General features: G+C 33.7%; 2 protein-coding genes across 2 annotated transcripts; both read right to left on the bottom strand.

Annotated features, from left to right (window-relative positions):
- Positions 1-3972: 3972 nt before the first annotated feature.
- LOC110779873 (uncharacterized) lies at positions 3973-4476 on the bottom strand. The gene has a single exon (XM_021980633.2). The coding sequence runs from the start codon at positions 4474-4476 to the stop codon at positions 3973-3975; it is 504 nt and encodes a 167-aa protein (XP_021836325.1).
- An 8126-nt stretch (positions 4477-12602) lies between these two features.
- Positions 12603-19038, bottom strand: LOC110777174 (GTP-binding protein SAR1A). Its single transcript, XM_021981785.2, has 3 exons — positions 18677-19038; positions 17995-18126; positions 12603-13152 (listed from the first exon to the last, which is right to left on the bottom strand). Exons 1-3 carry the CDS (start codon positions 18803-18805, stop codon positions 12832-12834), a joined length of 582 nt encoding a protein of 193 aa, XP_021837477.1. The 5' UTR covers positions 18806-19038; the 3' UTR covers positions 12603-12831.
- Positions 19039-20349: the final 1311 nt, after the last annotated feature.

The following is a 20349-nucleotide window of genomic DNA, read 5'->3' as shown; positions in this document are numbered from 1 at the left end:
GGATTACCTATCTAGCTAAATCCCTAATTACTTCTACTACCTAGGCTGTCAAACTCTGACCCGATCCAATCGATTCCGGGCAAAAATAGAAGTAACCCGAGGGGAAAAAATCACACATTCAATCCGCAAAGGCACACTGACCCGTACAACTACATTATCCGATTATACCCGACCCGTAACCGAACAATGATCCGATTTGACACCCCTACCTAGCACGCTTCCAAGATGGGCTCAAGAACAGGTATCCAAACTCTCCTCCTTTGACCGGCTAAACCGGTACCCGTCGACGCCGGTGAAACCTTGGAACCGCCACGTGTCTCCCTACGCAACATATCATAACGTATCACAATCTTATCAATAGCAGCAAGTTGCAAGATAGACACCATACAGTTAACTTTATTAACCGGCACTAGTAGGTAAACTTGCCGAACAAGTAACACGTCATCACCCTTCATTGCTTGAATCCGGCCAGTTTTCCGGCATCCTTCGACCGAAGAAAGAGCAAAACCCGGGTTTTTAAGTAATACCTTAGAAACTGTTGTTGGTAAGCTTATTAGGGTTAGTTTCCCTTTTGAATCAATCAATTTTGCCGTAAATTCTGAGTTGGATGATGAAGTTTGAGTTTTCAAGCATGAACTCATAATTATTCCCATTGTTTTTGCGAAGATTTTTGTAATGAAATCAATATTCTTAGCTTGTTGGAATTTTTTTGTGGGATAGAAAGAACAAACAGAGACGGAAGGAGTACACCGGTATATATTTTATATATTAAAATCTTATTCAATCCGAAAAAATTAACATGATGTTAATAGGAAACCTAATAACAATAAGGAAAGTGTACAAAGCTAGAAATTCGAAATATACAAGGAAGCTACCAAAAATTCTCCGTATGAATAAGGGGGATACTTTCTTTGATGTGTACACACAATATGACACGTGCTTAATTAAATTTATGAAAACAATACACACATTAAAGTTTAATTTAGTAAAGGAAAACAATAGGAAAGCAAGAAAACTAAATTTATTGTGTGTATAACGGGTTAACTTTTTAATCATATTTTGATTAACTTTTTATATTATGAAATAAATTTTTATGGATAATTTTTTTAAAGATTAGATGGTTATTTTTATACATTATGAGTGGTAGATATATACTTTTATTTTTAAGCATTTTGAGATAACTTTATAGCTGTTTTACATTATTTATTGTACACCCGCCTTAGTTAATAAAAAGTTTGTAAACAAAATTAGAAGAAAAATATTTCATATTTATACATCGATCGACAATTTAAGAGTTAATTAAATAGTAGGGAGTCTTTTCTCTGTATAACCAGTTATAAACATCGGCAACTTTTGTGTAAAACCGCCTTACCGGAAAGACCACTTTGGTTGCTTAACTAATTGGTTTCATTTCAGTGGCGGAACCAGAAATTATACATAGGGGGGCCAAATTTTAACATACAATTTTTATAACATTGAAAAACAAAAATAAAATAAGAAAACTAAGTAAAAAATTGAGGGAGCAAGGATTCGAACCTTGTACCTCGCTTACACCTCCAATTTCTAAGGAAAATAACCACTTGAGCTATACTAGACATGTGCTTTATGCATATTTAATACGTATCATGGGGGGCCATGGCCCCCGCCAGCCCCCCTAATTCCGCCCCTAGTTACATTGCTTAATTAATTGATTCAATTGCTTAACCAATTAATTCCTTTGCTTAACCAATTGGTTTCAGTGCTTAACTAATTAGTTCAAGTGCTTAACTAATTGATTCCATTGCTTAACTTATATGACACCAAAGTGGTCTTTTGTGTAAGATCGCCTTATAGAAAAGTTTGTATACAAACATATGGGCAAAGAAGGAAATACCTTTTTAGATAGATGGTAAGACAATTGCCGGAAATAGTAATCCATAAAGAAATTATTGTTGGCTATTTAGTGTATAAATTGAGATTTAGGAGTACGTAAAACCGACTAAGTGCATATGTAGCCATATAAAGCGAGTGAAATTTTGACTTTGTTGTTAAAAAGGAGTTGAGTACGTGTGGTTTATGAGAGGAATTGAGAAAAGTCAACAAGTGTAAATTAAACTAAAGTCAAAGGAGTGATGGTAAATGGCGTATATTTTTTGTATTAAAACGTGACGTATAATTAAAATGCGTGTTACGGAAATATCATAGGTCATTTTTATTGCTTTTTTATCTAATGTTTTGAATAATGTGGCAGATTCATGCTCTTTTAGGCAGTGGCGGACCTTGAACGGTTTTATGAGGGGGCCGGTAGAGAAAAATTAAGCATTATACTATATAATTATACAATTATACACAAATTTTAGGAGGGCCGTAACTAAAAATACACTACAAAATTTTTCGGCCGGGGAGACCAGGCCCACCCCAGCCATCACAAAGATCCGCCACTGCTCTTAGGGTTTGACTTCAGCCTTGCTTGATCTTTAATATTGGAAAACATGTGTTATGTGTGATATTTTGTTGTGAGACATGCATGTGTTACAAATTAATTTTGTTGCATATTTACTCTTTTATATATATATCCACAAATTCGTAATTTCCAAAGTCAAACAAATTATTATTTTTAATGCGAGTAAGCTAGGAGTACGAATGTAAATTACTGATATTATTGCTCGGTGTTATTAATGTTTGAATATGGCTAATGTTTATGCTTTTATTCACTAGACAAGAATCTTTTGCTTGATATCTTTCAGAGAAATATAATTAATGTTGATTTACGAGTACTATGTTGTTTATGATAGAGAACATCAACATTAATTAAAACTAATAATTAATTAAAACTCCCAAATTTTTAGCAATAAGATGATCAAAAAAGTTTATTTCATGTTTTCCTTTAGTTCCCGCAAAAAAATAACTTTCTTTTGTGAATAATGTCTTGGAGGATATTGCCTCAACTAGTACACTACAAAAAGTTGTATCATTAACGACGGGAAATCCCGTCGCTAAAGGCAAATAATCATTGATTAATGACGGGATTTCATGTCGCGAACCCGTCATAAAAGGGGGCCGTCGTTAACCCGTCGTAAAAGACATTTTGCGACGGTTGTTCCCGTCTTTGTTTGGGTTTTAGCCCGTCGCAAAAGGGCCGGCTTTTGCGACGGAATTTTTGACCCGTCGTCGTAATTAGGTTGTCGTTAAAGATACAAATTCTTGTAGTGGTAGTAATTTAATTTTTCTTAGTTGGTCTCATGTTAAGACAGACGGGAGTGATGTATAACCCTTCTATCATTGACTAGGTTTGTGGTGTTCGATATTATATAAACACTAATAGGAGAATAATATACCTAATGAAATAACATCCTATGTATATGGACTCTCTTTCAATTTAATAAAATATCGTAACCCATTCCACCTCAAAATAAATTTGGTAGAGGACATTAAATTAAAATTTTAACTAGCAGTTAAACTAATGATTAAGTAGTCAAAAAATAGCAAGAATATAACAAAGATCGTGTAACTTCTTTTTTTTTAACCATAAAATTCGTGTAACTTCCTTTGTACATAATATGTTATCCATTTAACTCGTTTTCTCTTACATTGACTATCTACTCCCTCCGTCCCGGAATACTCGACCCGGTTTGACCGGCACAGAGTTTAAGGAACTTGAATTGACTTATTTAATTTAATAGGTAGTAGTTGATAGTGGTGTATTATTTTAATGTAGTTAGTGGGAGGTGGGTTAAGAGGTGGGGTTGGTGGAGAGTATGGGTTGAATTTTTAATTATTTTTTGTATGGAGTAGGGGGTAGGTGGGTTAATAGGGGTGGATAAGAAATAATATAATATTGTTAGAATATTTCTATTTTTTAGAAACAGGTCAAGTATTAAGGGACGGTCCGATAAGGAAAACAGGTCAAGTATTCCGGGACGGAGGGAGTAATTGAGTAAACTAATTTAATCACCCTAGTTACAATTTCATATATACTTCTACTTTCTAAATTTAGCAGCCTTCTAAAATTGGCTCAAGAACAGGTTCCCAAACCTTACAAAACCTGTTTCTTTGACCGGTTACACCGGTACACTTCCCACTCAAATCCTTCACCAAGTCCTCCAAACTATTACCATTAACCCCGGTAGTAGGAGAAACCTTAGAACCGCCACGTGTCGCTTTCCCACCTACCTTCCCATTACAAGAACAAAGAAGAGAGTCAATAGCAGCCAATTGCAAGTCAGTCAACCTAGAGTTGACTTTGTCAACCGGCACTAACAAGTAAACTTTCCGACCAAGTAACACGTCATCAGCTTTCATCGCCGGAATACGGCTAGTCTCCCGGAGTTCCTCCACCGGAGTAAGGGCAAAGCCGGGATTTTCTAGCATTAATTCGGCAACCGTTGTAGGGAGGTTTATTAGTGTTAGTTGCCCTTGTGAATCAACTAACTTTGCCATGTTATTTGTGTTTGATGATGAACTTTGGATCTTTACACATGAACTCAAATTTCCCATCTTTTTGTTTTGGTGTGTGTTTTTCTAGAGAGAAATAGGATTTATTTTTGTTTTTTTACTAAACAAACTAAATTAAACTAAAATTAAAAGGATTTTTGTGTGTGGTTTTATAGAGAGAAAGGGGAATTTTAATTATTTTTTTTTACAAAACAATCTAAATTAAACTAAAATTAAAAGGAATTTTGTGTGTGTTTTTCTACAGAAATGGGATTTTTAATTTTTTTTTTTCTTTTACAAAACAAACTAAATTAAACAAAAATCACATAAACACGATGCTCAACAAGAAGTTATATATTTTGTTTTTTGAGTGTGAGATTTGAGAAAGAGAGGTTAGAGGAGTTTTTTTTTAATAGAGAGAAATAGGAGTTTTTTTTTTTCACAAAACAAACTAAATTAAACTAAAATTAAAAGGCTTTTTGTGTGTGGTTTTCTAGAGAGAAAGGGAATTTTTAATTTTTGTTTTTACAAAACAAACTAAATTACACTAAAATGGTTTGAAGTTGGTAGTTTATTTTTTGAGTGTGAGATTTTGAGAAAGAGAGGTTATATATAAAGGATTTGTGTCAATGTTAAAAAGGAGTGTTGTACGTGTGGTTTAAGAGAAGGGATCAAAAGTCAAAGGTAACAAAGATTAAACGAGTATGCGTTGAATTGAATAATATTTTTTTGTATTAATTAATTGTGACGTGGAAGGCAATGAGTGGCTAAGGGAAATTTCATGGGTTATTGCCTACATTTGGGTTAAGGTTTGCCTTCTTTAATTAGTATGTTAAATGGTAGATTATTTGTCTTCTTTTGACTTTAGTCTAGTTAATTTAGTTATATTTGATTTGATCATATGTGAGATACTCTTCTCATATATTCACACTTCCTAAGCTCTACCGACGTGGTAGAGTTGATTTGGCCCGACCCGAATTGATTAAATAAATTAAGAGAGTTATAATAAAATTAAAATTAGTCAATTTAACTAGACCTCATCTGAACTTGTCTGAATAGTTAATTACACGAATACTAGCTACATGAACAAAATAAGGCCTGAAAAAAATGGCAATTGAATAACATATATTTCCTCCGATTTTTAATACTCGCAACGTTTGTGATTTCTACACTATTCGCATATTATACTTTGCTTATTGTTGGTGATTTATACGTAAGTTAAAACATAGTCATGTGGGATCTTGTTAGGTTTGTCTTAATATGTATTTTCAAAATATTAACTTTTTATAATTTTTGCTTAAAGAAAATTAAAGATATTAATGATCAAAGTTGTGCATTGGCATGCGTGAAAGTGACAAACGTTGCGAGTAAAAATGAACGGATAAAGTATAGAATAGAATTTTAGATGTGAAAAAAAACTCAACGTAACACATATGGTAACGTTTATGAAGTTATCATGGTGGCTTGGTGGTACTTGTGTGTGTTACACTAATATTGTTATTGATTGTTCGTCAATTTCAGTCCAAATAGCTAAAAATTAAATTCGATTCTGTTGCTAATATTTTGACACGTGTAGGGTATAGAATTCAAATGAATTTATATTAATGGCTCTATGCATGAGTGTGTGCTAGGGAACTGGTGGTCAACAAGTTTGGTTAATTGAGTTACATGAAGTTTCTATTCGGTAAGATATTTCATCTTTACCAACGGAAAACAAAATAGGTAAATTACTAAATGTCTAGTTAGTTCTGATTCATTGCCATATGTTATAATCTTACAAAATATTTTAATAGTATTCATACAACAATTTGAAAATAATGATCATCTACAAATATTGAAGTCTGGTCTTCTCTTTTTTAATTCATCCACGTTCAAATAGTGTACTTCTCCTATAGTCTTACTTGCTTTCACCAAAATCAGTAAAGATGTATAAAGTTTTGATTATCTTTTATTTTTGTTTTTTCTATCAATCAAAACTATCCTCTAAATTGAAGATTTTATTTATCTATATTTCATTTCCTCGTATATCAACCTCAAACTCGACCACATGTAAAACAACACCATATAGCTTGATTGTAAAGTAGTAAAGAATGTGGTATTTGTGTTAATTGAAATTTAGATAGTCGGATACTCAACTGGCAAATTCCTTTAATTGGCTAAGTTCTTTTTGTAATAAGACTAATTACCAATCCGGTATACGTACTTTTAATAATCTTAATATTTTGTCAAAATTATAATCCAATATATATCTCAGATTTGAAATATAGTATTCATTGAGACAACAGAGGTGAATTGTTGCATTATTGGCTACAATGGATACAGAAAATGTGTGGCTTAGGGAATTTTATGTGTTATTGCGCAATTTGGTTCAGTTAATACCAAGCTTTTCAGGTTTGGATTAATGGTATTGAGTTTTTGATCAGTAAATCAACAAACCTCATTTATCAATTTATAAAGCATGAAGCTTATAAAACCCATGGGTAAGGACATCGAGGTTAACCCTATACCCACAAGACCTCACCAAAATATCGGAACCTCTCTATGTAAGCTCCTTCAATTGCCTTTGGTAATGTCAATGATTCCACACATTCTTTCTCAAAATTGAAGCATATTGTAGTTTCGGTATGACTGAGCCAGTAAACCCTAAAAACATCAATCACTTCCCTCCTCCATTGTTGAGTTTCCGAGGAATATAAATCAATCAAGTATGCATTATCCTCAATCTTAGACGCCGAAACACAAAGAACCTGATAATACGGTGATCTTGCAGGACCAAACCCTAAATTAAACTCCCAAAACTGAAAATCATCTGCCTCAGTTACATTAACAGGAAAATCAATCAATAGGAGTTTCCTGGTTAGTAGTCGGATTGCAACCGAAAATTGACAAATTAAAAGAGCAAAGGAAGAGGCCATTGCAAGACTAGAGAAAATCGAAAGCGTGAGATTTGAGATGGGAAATGACGGTGTTCCATTACTTGCTGGTAGATTTGAATCATAAGAGAGGTTTTACGGGATGTACGACAGGATTTCGGTGAGAAGGTTGTCGCTCCCACCAACTACCTCGGACGGTGATGTCGGTTTTGTGGGTATGGGTCATTGATTTGTAAGGAAATGGATGGTAGTCGATGAAATGAGGTTTAGGAAATGAAACTATGAAAAAAAAATAGAAAGATAAAGACTCGGTGTGTCCATAGATAGCGTCTCATTCAGACATTCTATTCCATTTGACTTACCCGCGTGTTCGTAATGTTTAATGATTAATTAGTTTTTGAGCTCGTTTAAAGAACGGGCTGTTGTATAATGGTTGTTCAGCTACCTTTTAAAGTTTTAATTAGTTTTTGGACTCGGGCGATGCCCCAGGTTACTATATTAATAACATTCTTATTTAGTTAGATTTATTTTGCATTAATAACATGAAACATGTTATGTCCTGGTAAATGCTTTATTCTTTAAAGTCATGGTTGAAGGTTCAAACCTTATACAAACCGATATTTAACTAGTCAGTGCCATGGGCGATGACCCAGATAGTATAAAATGGACCAATTAGATTTTTATATATATAACTCGTTTTGAGTCTAATTTAATTTATTAGATTACAATGTATCTTGCTTTGAGTATACATTAATAAATTTTATCATATAAGGATTACTAACTTGTAAAATTAATGACTAATTTTTTTGCAAAACTATTAAGAAATGATTTAGAATTTTAGATCACTTTTTAATTTTATTGATTTAATATAATTTTGAACGTATAAGAAACAACAAAATGGGTTGTGACATAGTGGTTAAAATGTGTTATTAACAAATGAGAGGTCATAGATTCGAAACCGCGGGATGGCATTTATAACTGTAAAAGTACGTGTAATCCTGCTAATTAAATCTGTATAAAACCAATAATGTTTATAAATAATCAACATTACAATATACATGAATATAATGTTTGTTTTATACAAAACATGAAAAAATAAATTTTTTTTTTTTTTTTTTTTGACATAGGCTCAATTTAACATAAATAAAAGAGTTTTACAAACTAAACAATTAAACTAAGGCCTTTATAGACCATTACAAGTACTACGAAACAAACTAAAAATAAATGCCTAACAGCTGCAAGGGAAGCCGGCTCTTCCCCTGGCGGTCCTTGATTGTCAAAACCTTGTTTACACCACCAACAAGGTGTTATTGTGCCAAGATCACTCATGGTAGTGATATCAATGCAGGAGATTGGCCAGTAGCTTAAGTAGTTAACACTAGGAGGTTCCTTAACTAACCTGTAATACATGGAAAACAAAGAAAAGAGTGGAAGGGAAACAAAGTGACAGGGAATTTGGTTAAACCTTGTGATTAACACACAAGCATTTACAGTCATGGGACATGACTTAGGTAGCATACTATGAAACCCCAAAATTTGGGGAGCAGCGCTCAAATAACAGATTTTGAAAGCATCGAGAACAACTCTCAACGCTAACCTAAACAGAGGATTAACAACAACTATCCTCCAAAACCACTTAACAACCAAAACCCCAATACCCAGGCCCTTCCTAAAACCTAAAACTCTTTTCCTCACCAAGGTAGATGAACACAAAACACCGACCTCCAAGATCCCCCGGGAGATGACTATCTCCCCCAATACCCATACTGCTCCTCTAGCAGACCAAAACCCCATTGCAGAGGAGAGGGGACCTTCTAATTCCTTAACCTCCCACCAATTATTAACCACCCTTATTGCTACTACAACCCTCCTAACCAACATAAACCACAATTGATTACCACTAGCAACAATCACAGGAAAACCTTTACCATCAAAAAGAGAAAACAACACAACTACCCACAACAGCCAAGCATTGACATTAGACCTAATAAAACAACCAAAAACAACCAAACAAGCCAACAACCAAACTCCAGAGGCTACTGAAACAAAAGAAAAATTGGCACTTAACTGAAACCCTTGACTACCTTTTACCTTTACCATCAAGATCGGGATATATCCGACACTACAGGACGGCGGCGGGTGATAGATTTCAGAATCCAAAATTCCCAAACTCACAGATCACAACCAAAAATTAACAATCTAAACCGAAATTGAACCCTTTTCCCTAAACCTTTACCTTTACCTACAGATTAAAAGAGGCGGTTTTTTACCTTTACCTGCAATTAATGGAGGCGGCGATTTAGGGGAGCTCGGATTAGAAGACGATGTGAACTGGACCGATCACCTCCGAAGTCGAAGAAAACTTGCGAACCCTTGTCGGTTGAAACAGACCCGGTGAGAAGAGCGGCGTAACTAAGAGGAGGTGGAAGCTACCGCTTGGCTCCTTCTTCTTCTTCTCTTTCCGGAAAACCACCTTCGTCGGCACCGCAAAAGAGCTGCAAAGGATTTCAGTCACCCAAAGTCGAAACCCTAACTTCGATTTGGTCGGAATCCTTGATGCAAGCTTTGCCAACGAGAATTAAACACAAAACAACCCTAAACTATAAAAGAGGCTCACCGGCGACCCGATTTATGAGTCAAGATCTGGCCGCCGGTGAGCAGGGGAGATACTAGGGTTTTGGTTTTTTGGGATATTTTAGAGAAAAGTGAGAGAGTTTAGAGAGGGAAGTGAGAGAGTTTTTGAAAAAATAAATTAAGAAACTAATCAACCGTGCTAACTTTATTTTGCGGATTCGAATGAAATAATGTTTATAAATAATCAACATTACACTATACGGAGTACATTAATATAATGTTTGGTTTATACAAAACATAAAAAAAAATAAAGTAAGAAACTACTCCGTAATCAAAACTGCTAACTTTAATTTGCGGATGCCCAGCTGTAATAAATAATAAAGTTAGTATCCTCATTTCATTCGAAGATTTGTCGAGACCCGCATTTTTTTATTTTCTTCTTGCGAAACACGTAGGATAAAACTAAATGAATTCATATGAACTCACGTAAATATTGCTTCAAAATATCATATCCAAAATTTTGATTATGAATAAAATATTATGGAAAATAAATGAAGAAATATCTATAACGTTAAAATAAATAATATATACTTTTTTTGAAGGAAAAAAATAAAATACTTCCTCCGATTTTTAATACTCGCAACGTTTGTGATTTCTACACTATTCATATATTATACTTTGACTATTATTGGTGATTTATACGTAAGTTAAAACATACTCATGCATGATCTTGTTAGATTCGTCTTAATATTTATTTTCAAAATATTAACTTTTATAATTTTTGCTTAAAGAGAATCAAAGATATTGATAATTAAAGTTGTGCATTGGCATGCATGAAAGTGACAAACGTTGCGAGTAAAAATGAACGGAGGAAGTATATACTTAGACGTCCTGCGAAGTTTTTTTCACATGCTAATCAATTCTATGAATTTTATGAAATAGAGTTAAAAATGTGGATTTTAAGAACTTAATATGAAAGGATGAACATAGGGAAATCGGTGTAATATTTAACATGGTCAATATTACTACTCCGTATGTAATATTTTTGAACTACCTTAGCTTGTTAATTGTTATACGCTAAGATGTCTATGTATGATCATTCAAGATAATTATGAGTTATATGGTTATTACCGTTTTAATAAATATGAAAAACAATCAAAGTGTGTGAAGTTGAAGTTTATAGTTAAATTAGAAAATGGAAGCACAAATATTACGAATGAGGACTTTTATATGATTAAGTTATTCATAATTATTTAGTCACAAAATATGCACGAATGTGTGTTAGGGAACTTAGTGGTCAATAAGTTGGGTTAATTGAGCTACATGAAATTTCTATTCTGTATAATATTTCATATTTAATTACCAACGGAAAACAAAAGAGGTAAATAATTAAATATCTAAGTAGTTCTGATTCGATGCCATATGTTAGAATCTTACAAAATATTTTAATAATATTCATACAACAAATTGAACATATTGATCATCTATAAATATTGCTGGTCTAATCTTCTCTCTTTTAATAAATCCACGTCCAAATATTACTTTTCCTATCGTCTTATTTGGCTTTTCACCAAAATCAGAAAACATGTACTACTATAAAATTTTGATCATCTTTTATTTTTGTTTTTTATTTGAATCAAATATATCTATTCTCCAAATTGAAGCTTAATTTCCCCTTGTTTCAAGATTTCATCTATCCATATGTCATTTCTATTTCCTCGTAAATGTAAAGAGTTTTAATTGAAATGTAAATAGTCTTAAGTGACAAATTCTTTTAATTAGTTGAATTCTTTTCAAGATAAGACTAATAACCAATCTTGTAAAGGAGATGTATGGTATACTTTTAATAATCCCAATATCTTGTCAAAGAAATAATACAATATATATCTTAAATTTGAAAGATAGTAGTCATACTCATCTTTCCCTTCTGATAATCTCAATATCTTGTCAAAAAAATAATACATTATGTATCTTAAATTTGAAAGATGGTATCTCTTTCACGTGGGAGAGAGGAAATTCATGTGTTATTGCCTATATTTAGCTCGCCCCAAGCCTTCATATTAGCTGACTCATATGTTATTTCGTATCTGCCATATCTAATAATCATCTATCGAGTTTTGACGGTTAAGGGAAACGAAGTAGGGAGTGAAGTGGTTAAACTTTGTTAGTTGTTCCAAACACTACCGGATATGAAAAACTTAGGGTATGAAATTACTTAGTGCATTAAAAATTAAACAGAGGTTTTGAGGCGTTGCTTACCGGAAGTTTCAAAACTAATTCAAGTATAATTCTTGTCAAATATACTCGAAAGTATACCCACTGATATTGTGATTATCTTTGTACATCAGAGAGTGGTTTTAATTCGAGTAAATAAACCAACGAGTATAAAGATTTGAAACTTTCAATAGCTACTAGGAACTCTGTACATCGAGGGACATTTATAAAATTAATAAAAATTGAATATTACTCCTCTACTACGATTGGTTGACTTTTGATATTTTTAGTGCAACTTTACACCACTCTCCAATAATTTTTTTTAATGTAATACTAAATATCAATTCCACTCTTTATTTAGTACTATGAGTTAATATTACATTGTAACTATTTCCTTAGTTTCAGTTTTGATTCCGAATTCATACATTTTGCAACCCCAAATTAAACTTCAACCAGATATGAACTATTAACTCAGGGAAAACTATATAAAAACAAAAAGCAAAAGAGAAAGAAAAAAACAAACAAACAAACAAAAAAAACTCTGAATTGACTGCATGTTACAAAAAAAATCACTGGCTGTGTTCCATGCAAATCCAAGACAGTAATTTTCTTAATCCAGCCACTTAATTTAACAAAAAAAAAAAAAAAAAACAATTTCAAATAAGGTGATGTATAACATCTAACCTCGTTTAACCTACATAATCCTCCCTGTTAACAAGGTTTAAAACTTTGCTCATCCAAATAATTAACCCATCATCTAGTTGATATACTGAGACATCCACTTGAATCCTTCACCATAACCCATTTTGCGAACGATACTACACATGAAAACCTCGAGAGGTCGGACATTGGAGTCCGTGAGGTTAACTTTCCCTTTACCGGTTGTACAGTTGGAAAGCCCGAGGTGGTAGCAAAGCTCCTCCTCTGACGCGGCGTACGGTATATCGATCTTGTTGCCGAGGATGAGAAACGGAACGCTAGCCAAGGCTTCGTCGGATAGTAGGGAATCAAGTTCTTTCTTTGACTCGGAAAACCTCTCTTTATCGAATGCATCGACTAGGTACACCACGGCATCCACCTGCAGTGAGAAGATAAATGTATAACTTGCACTAAACTATAGGTGATCAAAATCCGGGCCGGGCCAGGCTGGACTTTTAACACAAAAATACATACCCAAACACATAAAATTGGTACGGGCTTGGTCTAAAAATGCGTACACATAAATTTGGTACGGGCTTGGTCTAAAAATGCATATTTGAGGCTGTACTTTTTTCGGGTCGGGTCAGCGGCCCGAACTATAGTTTATCAGGTCTACGGACTACAGTAAACATGCCAAAAGCATTCTTATCTCATCAATCTATGGCCACAAACAGAAATAGGGGATTACAAGTGATGCCCGCGTACAGATTCACCGGGAAACCCCTCTTATTGAGCTTTATTTTTAGTTGTGAATTGTACTTGGGTAGCCCTTATCCGAACTTACCTTTCCTTATTTAAAATTTTCTTATTGAAACTTATTGTTTAGGGTAAAAAGAAAAAAGAAGATGACAACTTGTAAATGAGTACAATCCACATTCCACACACAATAAAGTTGTCTTTTATCAAGAAACCGGCTTTTAAATAGAAGGGAGTATGGGACACAAAAACAAGTATATAGCACTCTAAATGACAGAACTTTATTAAGAGTGGACTAATAGCAAGCATCTAAAGATCAAAAGCACATATTGTCATTGTAACTGTAATTCATAGCCTGTTTTATCTTATTAAAGAAAGTCCATAGAGTGGACTTTCTTTCATTGAGACGAATCTAACAAGATCGCACATGACTATGTTTTATCTTATATAAAAAGCACTAAGAATAGTCAAAGTAGATTATATGAATAGTGGCAAAAGTCCAAACGTTGCGAGTATTAAAAGACGGAGGAAGTATTAAAGAAAGTCCATAGCAACCAAGAAGGGAAAGGTTAAACTGGTTTGACGTTGTTAAACATTATTTTGTCGGCTAAGGAGGTATAAGGCCGATTGCTTTGAGCTAATGACAACCAATACGCTTCTATCACCAAAGGAACCTCGATACTTGATACTAATATATGAAAAAGTCATCCATTTTCCAAAGAAATAAGACTGTTCAATTTACAAGTTCATAATACATTTCCCCTTTCTACTACCCTTCTAGGAAAATAAGAAGTTAACTGTACCTGAGTTACTGACCGCCTTAACTAGAATTCCCGAGAAAAGGACATTTGGTGTTCACCTCTTCTCCCTTATGATCTTTCCAACTAAACGGACTAAATTTCTGCATATCAGAGGGAAACGGGCCAAATTTCTACATATCAGAGGGAAACGGGCCAAATTTCTACCTATGTTGCTATGTAGTCTCTGCTAAAAGGGAAATTTTTAATCGTTTCACTGATGGTTAAATGCAACCAAACCACTTAACCTATCTCAATAACTCAAAACTCAATCTGTAACAACCCATAAATACTCACTATTTACCACCATTCATAAGTTTGTTTTCTTTCTGTCTCAAATGCAAGTTCCTTTCTCTTTTCTATTACCTCCTGAAGAAGGCAATATCCTTGCTTACTTACGTATAGGATCAGTTAATCTAACCATTGAAGTAAACTTGCTTAAGTCTTAATCAAGTATGCAGAATCTGCAGAAGCTTATCTAACCAGAATCGCCTGAATGAGCCATGCAAAGTATGATGTAACCATAATTGGAACATTATAATTAACAAACTGAGTTCACTAAGGCCAAACCCACAACTTAAAAAATCATCCAAAATGCAAGCACATTAGAGGATAAAGAGGATCATGATATGAAGAATCGAAACTGCCAACACAAGAATGCAAGAAATAAATGCACAAGAGAAGATGTAAAGCTAATAAACAAGATTTTCATGATAATTTTTAAGAAAGCTTGAATTCCCTTTCAAGTGTTACATACAAAAGAAATTGCTATGTTGGCCTTAACAGAAATAAATACTCTACAAAAACCTCATCAAAGATGGTCTGAGGTGAGACTCTGAGAAGGGAGACTAGTTTGCCCTCAACTCATATTGTCAACTATCGGTGTAAAATGATAATGACTAAGACCATAAAAGGCCTACCCCGTCCCTTACGGACAGTTCCTTTTAAGATTATACGGGGTATAAATAACTTTTTGTAACATGGTAGGACTCATAGGAGAATCTAGGGAAAGGCGGAAAGTTATTTTGATTTTTAAGCACTATGCACCTAAGCTAAGTCTCCAGCTTGCTAAACCTAGGTATCGTTTGGTTGACCGTAGGAAATAAAAATTCCTAGGATGACTACTTTCCCATGTATTGACATTTCCTAGGAAGTAGAAAATGTTGTTTGGTTAAACATGGTAAGCAACTTACTCCATTTTGAAGGAAGTGGAAGTTCTTAGGAAGTGTGACTTCCCATATTATTGCAAACCAAAAAATATCACAATATTCCACTTCCAAGGAAGTTACACTTCCCATGGTTTTTCATGTCAACCAAACAACACCTTAGGTGTGAGCAATCTGTGCTTCTGGGAACTCTAATGAATCTATTTTCCTAAGTTTTCCCCTCGTCATTTTGCAAAAAGCGCAAAATCAATTTCACTTTCAAAAAGAGTTTTTTCAATTTAATTGTTTCAGTCAAGCACTCAACCCTTGTCGTGGCCACACCAAGCCAGTTTTTACTGATAAGACAATGATCAGTGAAGGGTTGTTGGCATCATTAGAGCAATGGAAAGTACAACCACTCTTTAAACAACTGATAATTACAGTTTGTCCTTTTCCATATAAAAATGGAATCTTTTATCAAAAATCAAAAGTATAAGTGATGTACATTCAGTGACAGTGATTTTGAGTCTCCCAAGAAATATCCCATTGAATAAAGTGCTAGTCTATGATTGTTGTTTGAGGTGGTTAGCAAAAATGATCTGGTATTGATCATTCCACATATCCACCAATCTACACCTCCATCTCATTATTTGTTGGTACCAGTGTAAATAGCCACTAACTCACGATGCTCTCTCTCTTCTTTGTGAGTTAACTCACCATTGTAGGTGGTGACCAGCGTTACCTACAAGGGTGAGTTAACTCACAAAAAGGAGAAAGAGCATTGTGAGTTAGTGGCTACTCACGATTGCATATGCTATAACCAATAGTCTTAGCATCCTCATAGATGCAGCTCAATTCAACTCCAGCTCTCACACTCATTAATAAAAAAAACGTTCATGATTGCCAAAAAAAAAACGTTCATGAGTGAAAGTTGGTGAGGAAAGAAAAGTTCACAGGCTCTCAATGGCAAGTGAAGAAGAAACACTTGCGAGCAAAGAAGAAAACACTCCGGTGTGAAGACTACTCTGGTGTGAAATACTCCTTGGCCCGTGTGTATAGTGGGCCATTGGGCCCCACAAAGACGTGTTTAAAAAAATTCACTGAAATCCACCTGATAAAGGTCGTTTAGGTGCAAGCCATGAAGGCTGGCAGTCCAAATTACAGCGTTTTTTACTGTAATCAGTCAAAAAAAGTATAATTGCAGATGCAGACAGAGCACAGAGCAACGCTGCGAATAGGTTGTGCCACGCGAACAGATTGCCACGCGTCTTATCAGCCATATTGCCCAATCATAATTTAATTAATTTGTAATGTTAACATTTTAAATCTATGTTTATAACCAAAAATAATTTATTAAAAGAAAATTATATCAACGGTCATAAAATTTTGAGATCTATAAATAGAGACCCATTTGCTATACACTGTTAAAAATCACTTTTCTCTTTGATAATTGATTTTAATGAATTAAAGAGAGAAAAGTTTTTGAAACTGTGTCAAAATATAGCAAAATGAATCTCTATTCATAGATCTCGAAATTTTATGACCGTTGGTTTAATTTTATTTTACACGAAGCATATAAATTATTTGTGGTTAAAAATAGCCTATAAAAATGTATTTGTCACGGAGTATATAATTGGTCAAGAGTATTGACAGAGATGCATAGCATGCTCCCATTGGGCGTGCGTATAAACATTTTCTTTGGCTAAACAGACCAAAACGAGGCCTTCATGAACCTCTCTAAAACGCGACGTTTTAGGTGGCAATTACGCCAATTAGCAAAAAAGGTTATATCCGCACGCATTCAGGGACCACTCCTACACAAAGGCCGAGGAAGAATTCTTATTTTCACACTCATGGTTTTTCTATGTTCACTTGTGACTTTGTGAGTGTTTCTTTGTTCACTCCCCATTAGGAAGCCCGTGAACTTTTTTCCTCACCATTTTTCACCCGCGAGCGTTTTTTTTTTTCTTCTCATGGGTGGGAGAGCTCTAATACTCTATGTTCTACTAGTTTTAAGCTACGTTTTTTATAGTACCTATTGGTGTTTTAAAGCCATTAAGAGTCAGCTAATTGCCAAGGGTTGTATCTATTAGTTACAGTGTTCTCTTACCTCCTTAATCAAGCCAAAGAAATGTGTGATTGCATATTAGCACATCACTTTGTCTAATGTTCTGAATATGATATGTACAGAGCTTGCGCGTTTTTTAATTCAGATTCAACATATCGTCCATCCAATTCTCTAACAATTATCATTTCAATTCAGAAAAATGGCAGAATAAAACAACCAAATTAACAGGCGAACCACAAAAGCATCTCATCACAGATTCACAGGTAGTTGGACCAACAATATCATACTTCAATGAAATCCAAAAATCCATTACGGCCCATTTAACCATAAGTAATTTTCTAAGGAAATTCATAAGTAATAAATTCACAAGTAATAAGCAATGGCAATTAAATCATAAGTAATTTTTCTTCAATTATCACTTTTTCTTCAAAATTTTCATCAATTATCAAAGAAAGACATATGTTTTAAACTTTTAATAGTACATTTCAGCTCATTATCATACCAAAAGAATGTACCTTGGCATAGTAATCCTTCCAAACTCGACGAGCAATCTGATGACCTCCCAAATCAAAAGCCTTGAACTTGATTTTCCCAATGCTCAACTCTTCCGATGTCGGATGCTGAGTTGGCTGATGTTGAACCAACCTCTGCACTCAACAATTAGCCAATACCAAAAATATCAAAAACTAACTCAATTTAGGATCCTTGTCAATTTTAAAACACCCATTTCAGAATTACTTCAAATTAAAATACAAGAAACAAGCAATTTATACCATAATTAAGACCAGATTATATTTCATTCTCATATCAAATTACATATTCTGAGAAAACCAGCTATATGACTCATGGATCGGATCATATCACTCATGGAAATCCCCAAATCCATCACATTTTTCTTGTTCAGCAAATCAGGGATTCCCAAAATTCAATTTTTCCCAATAAATTTCATAAATATTGGGCAATCCTACAATTCCAAATAATTCATAAACATGGCACAAGCATTCCAAATTTCATTTTTTTCCCCCAAAATCATAAATATGAGATGGGTGCAATCCAATCATTCAAGCAAAAAAAAATCATGATCATAAATTCCAAATTGAAGCAATTCCTAAAAGAAACAATAAAAATCAACAATGAAACATGAACAAAATAAATAAATAAAGCAAAATTGATGGAGAAAAGGGTAAAAAAAAAGACCTCATCTTTGAGCATATGAAGAAGGGTAGTTTTGCCGGCATTATCAAGGCCTAAGAACAAGATCTTCGCCTCTTTCTGCCATAACCCAAGAGAAGCTAAGATCCCAGAAAACCAATCCCAAAGAAACATGATTTAAAGCTTTGAATTTAAATTTCTGGGATCTGGAATTAAAAAATATTGTAGACTAAAAATGTGTGATGATCAACGAGATTTCTTGACTAATAAATGCAGCCGACAGGTAGATTGTTTGAGGAGGTAACAATGGAGTGATGAGGATGTCTAGAGAGAGAAAGAGAGAGGGGAAGGTGATGTGAGAGTGGTGTAAGGGTGTGTCATTTTGTTGGGTATTTGGGTTGGTGAACAATGGAATTTTACATGTACTCTTTTCAATTCAATCTACTTTTTACAAAAATTGATTGAAATTTAAGTCGACATAAAAAAGGTAGACCAACTAGGATAAAATAAGTTCTACAAAAGTTCAGGAAAAGTAATGGTTGGTTAAATAATACGGAGTATAATAAGTTTTAATTTGTTTAGAAAAAATATGTGAAAAATCAGGTGAATAGAACGCACACTTTTTTTTTGGATAAAAATAGAACGCACACTAAATGTATGTTTGGTTACTTAAAAAAAAGATAACTTTTGTGTAAGACCGCCTTATCTAAAAAGCCACTTTGATTGTTTAATTAATTTGTTTCATTGGTTAACTAATTAGTTCTGGTGCTTAACTAATTTCATTGCTTGACTTATATGATACCAATGTGATCTTTTGTGTAAGATCGTCTTATACAAAATAAAGATGAGTCCTTTTCTCATTTGAAAAATAAGTTTCAGATCTAATAAATTAATAAGTTTAGATAAATTTAGACAATGTACAATGTAAGTTTTAATTTGGTTCAATCTAAATCCAAAAAGTTTCAATCAGGTTCCATAAATTTACTGTCCTAAGGCTCTGCATGGTTCAATTAAATTTAACTGAAAATGACTTATCTGAACTTATTTTTGCCGAAAATAACTTGTGTCTTAAGTAGTTTTGGAAAAGAAATTTATTTTATCGAACTTATCTGAACTGAACGTATCTGAGCTTATACATGCGAACATATCTAGACTTATTTTTACTGAAATAAGTCGAAATAAGTTAAGATAAGTTGAAACAAACGGACTCATTGCAACCGGTCCAATAACTTCTAATCAAGTTTAATAAGTCCATAAAATTACTTTCGGTTTAGGGTACTTGTTTGGTTTGCACTAAGAGGAAGAAATAGGTAAACTAGAACTTTCTTTAAAAAATGACTTCCTACAAGAAAAATGGGAAACAAGTTACTTATCTCCTTTGATTCAGTAAAAGTTCTATGGGAAAGTACCAAACACATTATTGTAATTTTCTAATTCAATCAAACATAATTTAGACCATTCTTGATTCTGTATTGCAAAACTCACCCATTTTACGCAACAATTTACTGTTAGTTTAGAGAGGTCTTCTTTGTTAGTTTGGCACTTCAACACAATTATTGTGAAACAAATCAAAAGAGAGATTAGATTGTTTAGTGTAGTCATCTTCTTGTACCTTGTATACAAAATTCTCATGATTACGTTAGTATTAGTTAATAATTAGTTTGCTCTCCTCAGTTGATCTCAACTTATTTAAGGAAAAAAACTTTAAATAAAGAAAA

The sequence above is a fragment of the Spinacia oleracea genome, chromosome 5, assembly GCF_020520425.1.
Source record: "Spinacia oleracea cultivar Varoflay chromosome 5, BTI_SOV_V1, whole genome shotgun sequence".
Taxonomy (NCBI): domain Eukaryota; kingdom Viridiplantae; phylum Streptophyta; class Magnoliopsida; order Caryophyllales; family Amaranthaceae; genus Spinacia; species Spinacia oleracea.
The sequence above is the reverse complement of the archived record's forward strand: the minus strand, read 5'-3'. Positions and strand labels throughout refer to the sequence as shown.

Excerpts from the sequence above, each read along its gene's own strand:
- LOC110779873 (XM_021980633.2), bottom strand. The coding sequence starts at position 4,476 with ATGGGAAATTTGAGTTCATGTGTAAAGATCCAAAGTTCATCATCAAAC.
- LOC110777174 (XM_021981785.2), bottom strand. The coding sequence starts at position 18,805 with ATGTTTCTTTGGGATTGGTTTTCTGGGATCTTAGCTTCTCTTGGGTTA. Across the intron at positions 18,127-18,676 it reads TTCATATGCTCAAAGATGAG|AGGTTGGTTCAACATCAGCC; the intron begins GTCTTTTTTTTT and ends TGTTGAGTGCAG. Across the intron at positions 13,153-17,994 it reads GGAAGGATTACTATGCCAAG|GTGGATGCCGTGGTGTACCT; the intron begins GTACATTCTTTT and ends TTCTCACTGCAG.